The sequence below is a fragment of the Rhinopithecus bieti genome, unplaced genomic scaffold (genome assembly GCF_001698545.2).
Source record: "Rhinopithecus bieti isolate Rb0 unplaced genomic scaffold, ASM169854v2 scaffold_15794, whole genome shotgun sequence".
Lineage (NCBI taxonomy): Eukaryota > Metazoa > Chordata > Mammalia > Primates > Cercopithecidae > Rhinopithecus > Rhinopithecus bieti.
In genome coordinates this window covers 81287-88380 of record NW_016808211.1, presented here as the reverse complement: position 1 = coordinate 88380, position 7094 = coordinate 81287, and the positions used below count along the sequence as shown (strand labels likewise).

Here is a 7094-nt window from a genome sequence, read left to right as displayed (position 1 = left end):
GTCCCGAGCGCAGACATGCGCGGTTACCGGGCAACCAGCGGGCCCCGCCCCCGGCCGGCTACGGCGCTCCCAGCCTGCCCCGCGCCGCGCGGCGCCGGAAGTGAGTGAGCATTTCCGGCAGCCATCCCCGCGGGGCTGACATCCCGGTTGTTCTTCTGTGCCGGGGGTCTTCCTGCTGTCATGAAGGACGTACCGGGCTTCCTACAGCAGAGCCAGAGCTCCGGGCCCGGACAGCCCGCTGTGTGGCACCGTCTGGAGGAACTCTACACGAAAAAGTGAGCTCCGAGCAGACAGACGGGCCCTGGGCCCCGGCGATAGAGGGAGACGGAGGGGGCGAGCGGGCGGAGAAGCGGGCCCTTGATGGGCTGAGGGCGCCCAGACCCAAGTTGGGGGGAAACGGGGACGTGTAGCGACTGGCTGTGCCGGCAGGGTTTGCTGAGGAACCCCGAGTGGCAGGGTCGAGGAATAAGAAGGATGACAGACCACGAGGCCAAGAGCTGTAGCCAGGATGTTTGGGTCTGAGATTCAGTGCTTCCCTAACGAGGGACTGTGACTGAGGCTTCTGAACTCCTCTACCTCGGGTCTTACTAAAACGGTTCGGGGAAGCCTTTGCTTTTAGCTCTTTATTCCAGTGAAACAAGCAAACACACTTTCAGGACCAGGTTGCCACCCACTTTGAGAAACAGATCTTGGTGATTCGTGCTTAGCCTTGTCATGGTGTGACTGTATCCACAGTTATCTTTCTCATGGTCTGGAGTTGATAAAACAGAGGCTAGTGCAGCTCTGCTGTCTTCCCTATTCATTCTGCAACTGGTTGCACGGGTTGCAACCACTTCCCCCGTCCCATTGTCTTTACCTTCCATTGTATTTCTCACTGGGCTTTGTGCCCCTAGAAAGATCTTAAAGTTTAGGTTTGTTTAGAAACAGGATGAATTGCAGAGCCATTAAATTGTTGCTAAGCACTAATCTCCTTTTAAAATGATAGGATAAATTGCTGGCATTGGGCTGGAGCTATTCCATAGAAAATACATCTCCTGTAGTAACCTCCCTGTTAACCCTAGCATTTAATATAACACCTTTCACATAGACGTTCCATACATGTTTTGATGATGTTTAGCATTCAGCAGTCTTCTGCTATTAGCAGTTTTTGAGAGCAAATTAATGTTTGGCAAATAATGGTTTGTGTTGGATAGCACTTGGTAATTTTCAAAGCATTTTATATGCGTTATTAAATATTAGCCTTTGGGTTTTGGATGAAGCGCTATGTCACTGCCCTGGAGGTTTTATATATTAGCTTATTTAATCCTTTATTCATCCTTTTCACAGAGGAGGAAACTGAAGCTCATTTTAATTGCCTTCCCTGAGATACTCAGCTAATAGGTAGAAGAGCCAGAATCTCAAGGTAGATATGTATGATTCCAAAGTTCTCGTTTCCAATCAAACCTCACAGTAACCCTTTGAGGTAATCTAGAATAATGTTCTCCATTTCATACCTGGGAAAACTGAGTCTTAGAGAGAAGTTAAGTGATCTCAAAGTGACGCAGCCATTCAATAGCAGAGCCAGGAAAAGAACTCAGGTTTATCGCGTCTGCTTTAGCATTCTTTCTACTACACAGTAGAGACTGGTTAGTATGGATTTAGTATCTCTTACCAGAAATGCATTGGGGCGGCGGGGCACGGTGGCTCATGCCTGTAATCTCAGCTACTCGGGAGGCCGAGGCAGGAGAATCATTTGAACCTGGGAGGCAGAGGTTGCAGTGAGCCAAGATGGTGCCACTGCACTACAGCCTGGCAACAGAGTGAGACTCCGTCTCAAAAAAAAAAAAAAAAAAAGGAAAGAAGAAGAAAGAAATGCATTGGGGCAAAAGTTTTTTGGATTTAGTATCTTTTCGGATTTTGAAATATTTTCGGTATGTGCTTACCTGTTCAGTATCCATGAATCAAAAATCTGAAATCTGAGATGCTCCAGTGGTCGTTTCCTTTGAGCCTTATGTTGGTGCTCAGAAAGTTTTGGATTTTGGAGCATTTTGAATTTTGGAGTTTTGGATTAGAGATACTCAACCTATATTTGTGACTTGATAGGATCATCAAGGCTGAAGGTGTCTGTGACTGGATATTAGGTTAGAGGTCTTAAGGGCTGTATGTTTTTCAGGTTGTGGCATCAACTGACACTTCAGGTGCTTGATTTTGTGCAGGATCCGTGCTTTGCCCAAGGAGATGGTCTCATTAAGGTAAATAATTTGCGATACCAGGTCAGATTATATGAATGTGCTCAAGGACTTTTTAAAATAAGATGGGCTTTATGCTAATAATAATAATAAGCTACAGTTCTTCAGAAGTCCCTTTATGTCAGGTACTGGTCTGAACACTTCACACGTCCTTCCTAACAACGCTGCTCAGTAGATACTACTTTCATCTCACTTTTTTGATGTAGAAGCAAACGTAAGACTTTAAGTAACTTACTATAGGTCACTGCTAATAAGTGGCAGAAGAGGACTCAAACACTGACATTCTGGCTTTTTCTAAAATTCTGGCATAAAGTACTATCTTAAAACATGCCTGAGTGTCTTAGGTCATAGGCTTCTTTTTAGTACTCTATTTTTAGAAAACTGTTATTAGATACAAAGTTCAAACCCAGTTAGAGGGTGGAGTAAGGTGTGAGGAATATTACTATCTGTGGGAATCTTAGATAACTTCCATCACTCCCCTTCTTTAAGCCACACTGACTGCTTGCCCAGACACTTCTGTCCTGGGTAGTGTGGAAGATAAAGCCCCTTTTGTACTTCGGTTGAGGGAGAGTTCTGTATAGTGTCATGCTGCCTCTGTAATAGAGGACTTCTAGAATTTTTTCAACAGTTTAAAAAAATGCAATTTCTTTCCTAGCCTTCCCCAGATCCCCTGACACATCCCCACAAATTTGCTCACTGGTAGCCTCCTCTTTGAAGTTTTTCCTGACATCTCACTCTCATTCTGAATGAATCAGAGATTCATACCAGCATTGTAACTGATAGCTTATAATTACAGCTTGAGTCATTTCTCTGGAATACATTACTTTTATATGCTCACAACAGAGCTTACCACCTTACTACCCCACCACCTGGGCTTGTAAGATTTTCTTGTAGTTTATAGCCATCAATTTGACATTTTACTATTCAGAGGAACTTAAAATCATCTGTAAGCCTGGAGATTTTGCTGAACATTCAGTCTTCTGGATTATGTGGGAAAATGATAAATGAGACCTGCCTTTTTTTTTTTTTTTTTTTTTTCTTTTGAGACGGAGTTTCGCTCCTGTTGCCCGGGCTGTATGGTGCGATCTTGGCTCACTGCAACTTCCACCTCCCGAGTTGAAGCGATTCTTCTGCCTCAGCCTCCCAAGTAGCTGGGATTACAGGTGCCCACCACCACAGCCAGCTAATTTTTGTATTTCTTAGTAGAGATGGGGTTTCAACAGTGTTGGCCAGGCTGGTCTCAAACTCCCGACCTCAGGTGATCTGCCTGCCTTGGCCTCCCAAAGTGCTGGGATTGTAGGCAGGAGCCACCGTGCCTGGCCTGAGACCTGTCTTAATACTTGTTGCCTGAGGTTCTAAATCATCAGGATAGATGATTCGTAATTGTTTATCTCTATCCTTTGGCTTCTTGTCTTTAAATCACTTTTCTACACATGGCAAAATATTGCCGCAACCTCACGGTAAGGTGATGTTTATTTAAGTTGGCAGATCTTAGTTTATTTTTCCCATGGACAGAATAAACCTTTAAAAATTGTTGGGATCCAGTCAGCATAAGTGTAAAATGGATAGTATTTATGAATTTTTAGTATTCGTGAATTTGTAGTCACCAGAAGTAATTTTGACTTTCTGGACTTAGTGGGCTTCTTTTTTAAGGTAATTTTTTAGATTAATAGATGTCAGGAAAGTTCAAACATTTCCCTCTAATAAGGAAAATATCTTTGAAATAGTCTCTTGTAGCAAAAATGCCATTTTTAAAATTTATTTATTATTATTTTTTGAGACGGAGTTTCGTTCTTGTTGCCCAGGCTGGAGTGCAGTGGCACAGTCTCAGCTCAGTACATCCTCCGCCTCCCTGGTTCAAGCGATTCTCCTGCCTCAGCCTCCAGAGTAGCTGGGATTACATCCGACACCATGCCTGGCTGATTTTTGTATTTTTAGTAGAGACAGGGTTTCACCATGTTGGCCAGGCTAGTCTCAAACGCCTAACCTCAGGTGATCCACCCGCCTCGGCCTCCCAAAGTGCTGGGATTACAGGTGTGAACCACCACCTGGCCACCATTTTATTTATTTTGGGGGGCAAAGGGACGGAGTCTCGCCCTGTCACCCAGGCTGGAGTGCAATGGTAGAACTCAGCTCACTGCAACCTCCGTCTCCCCAGTTCCAGCCATTCTCATGCTTCAGCCTCCCAGGTAGCTGGGATTACAAGCATGTGCTACCACACCTGGCTAATTTTTGTAGTTTTAGTAGAGATGGTGTCTCACCATGTTGGCCAGGCTGGTCTTGAACTCCTGTCCTCAAGTGATCCACCTGCCTCGGCCTCCCAAAGTGCCGCATTACCCATGTGAGCCACAGCATCGGGACAAAAATGCCATTTTATTTAGTTGGCTGTTTCTTGTGTGCCTGATTCAAATATGTAATTGCTACAGGGGTGTTTTCATCCTTCTACCTTCATATCCCAGAGGAACTACAGGCTCTCCTAATCCAAAGTTAAGGTCATTTGGAAGTTCCCTCTCCTACGGTGCCCACACTAGGCACTCTTTGGGCCCAGTTACCCAGGCCATAAGCTCAGGGGTTATTGTCAGCTCTCCTTCTCTGTGACCAGCCCACATCTGAGTGAGTCTGGTTCAAGTTACCCTTAAATCTCTCTCAGAGTATTCATCCATCCTCATTACTGTTGATCCTTCACGCTCCTGTCTTGGCCACTACTAGCCTCTGACTGTTCTGTCTCTTTCACCTGCTGTCCTCTCTGCCCCAGGCATGTTTCTAAAATAGAAATGATCATGTGGGTCCTCTGGTTCAGCCTTGCACTCTGGACAGAGACCAATCTTCAGTGCTTCCTAGTCTATGTCCCTCAGAACTACTCCTGAAACATAATGTATTTTTTTCTTCAGTGCTTTTGCACATGTTTGTTACTGTCTGAATGTTCTTCTCTCAGCTTCTTCCTCTCCCACACCACGTGGCCACCTCTCTAACTGCGCTCATTCCCTGAAACTCAGTATTGCCACTTCTGCAGTAACCGTCTTTGAAGCTTCTCCCTTTGGCTGATGCACTTCTGTGCTTTCTCTTTCTTTCTTTTTGCACTTAAACTCACTGTATTGTCATTTATTTGTTTAAAGACTGTCTTCAGTAGACCAGGAGCTCCTTGAAGACCCATCATTTGTCTTACACGTTCTGTGCTGTAGCACCTAGCGTGGAGTCTGAGGAAGTGCTCAAGTGTGCTGAGTGGCTAAGAAATTTCAAAATGGCGCACAATTAGCTTTAACCTTCTAAAATCTGAAGGAACTCCATGCCGTTTGATTAGCGAGCATTTCTTTTTTGTTTCAAATTTTATTCCATTAATAGGTGAACAAAACGTGTATTTCAAATCTAATTGAAATTTATCTGAAATATGTTTACGCAAAAGATAGACATAAGATTTCAAGTAACTTATTGGACAAGCCATTGTCCGTTTTAAAATATTTTCTTCCAAAAAGACTGCATTGAAAGTCAAAAAACTTCTTTTATACTCCATAAAAGTGAGATGCAAACTTCTGATAGAAGGTTATTTCACTGTCAGTTCTGATAAAGATGGGAGGCACAAGGGTTCACAGTTCAGTTAAATGATGCAAACGAAACGCTTCTGTTTTCCTTTGATACAAATTAGAAGCCTCCATTCAGGTCTCTTAATGGAGGCTACTACGTACTTCAGGTCTCTTAATGGAGGCTTCTACATACCAAGTAGTACCACATACTTGGTGCTGATACTGCATTATATCTTTTTCTTTTTCTGAGATGGAGTTTCGCTCTTATTGCCCAGGGTGGAATGCAGTGGTGCGATCTCAGCTCACAGCAACCTCCGCCTCCCAGGTTCAAGCGATTCTCCTGCCTCAGCCTCCCAAAGGCACGTGCCACCACACCCAGCTAATTTTTGTATTTTTAGTAGAGACGGGGTTTCACCATTTTGGCCAGGATGGTTTCAATCTCTTGACCTCATAATCCTCCTGCCTTGGCCTCCCAAAGTGCTGGGATTACAGGTGTGGGCTACTATGCCCGGCTTGTTACATCTTTTTCTTTCCTTTCCCTTTTTTACTTCCCTCTCCTTGTTGAAGACTTTGGTCACTGCCTCCTGTTTTTCCTGTTTTTTTTGTGTGTCCTTGTTTTTAGTTGCGGTATTATTTATGCTGCGCACAACGTTACTGACTTCATGTGATGGGAAATGTACAAGACAGAGGCTGCCATCTTCCCGTCTGAGTTGGGCCCAGACTCTGCCTTTATGTTGGACATCACGATTCCATTCTCTAGAGTACATTTTATTTTTCTCAAGAAATGCATTAAGTCCAACTGCTGAACATAGGTCTTGAACCTCTAGCTGTAGGATTTTCAACAGACTGACTTAGGGGTTTCACCTTCCTTCCACAATGGTCTTATTACTTTAACAAACAGGATAGATACAAGTAAACCTGTCCTGGTCGGCTGGAGACCACACAGCGGCACAAGCCGTCTTCAAAAGCGTCCAAATACCAACAGCCCAGAACCACAGGGAGAAAACTGGGGGAGCATTTCAATCTAATGTCTGTTTAACTTACAATACCTGGAAGAAAGAATATAGGAATTTGTCTGGAGGTTCTTATAGGTCAGTACTCTAATTCCCAAAGCTAGAAGAAACCTAGTGTTCCTTAATAATCTGTTGATCGTTTACGTGAATGTAAATAAGCCCCAATATGGTCTCCTGTCATCCTGCAAACATGCATTGCTTACTGTGTGATGGGCGTAGTGGTTTGCACACTCCCAACTTGATAGCATTGATGCAGTTTCTTTACCAAAATCAGTATTTGGGGTCTTCATTTTGCAGAATAGAAGACCTCCTATAATTTCTTTTTTTTTTTT

The 7094-nt window shown here is 44.0% G+C and overlaps 1 protein-coding gene across 1 annotated transcript in view; it reads left to right on the top strand.

The window, feature by feature from the left end:
* The first annotated feature begins 123 nt into the window (after positions 1–123).
* The window catches only part of PSMD13 (proteasome 26S subunit, non-ATPase 13), a 16371-nt gene continuing 9400 nt past the window's right edge, over positions 124–7094 (top strand). The window contains exons 1-2 of the mRNA XM_017885780.1: positions 124–275; positions 2153–2297. Of these exons, the coding sequence (XP_017741269.1) occupies positions 181–275; positions 2153–2297 (240 nt within the window). The 5' untranslated portion in view covers positions 124–180. The remainder of the gene's footprint in view (positions 276–2152; positions 2298–7094) is intronic.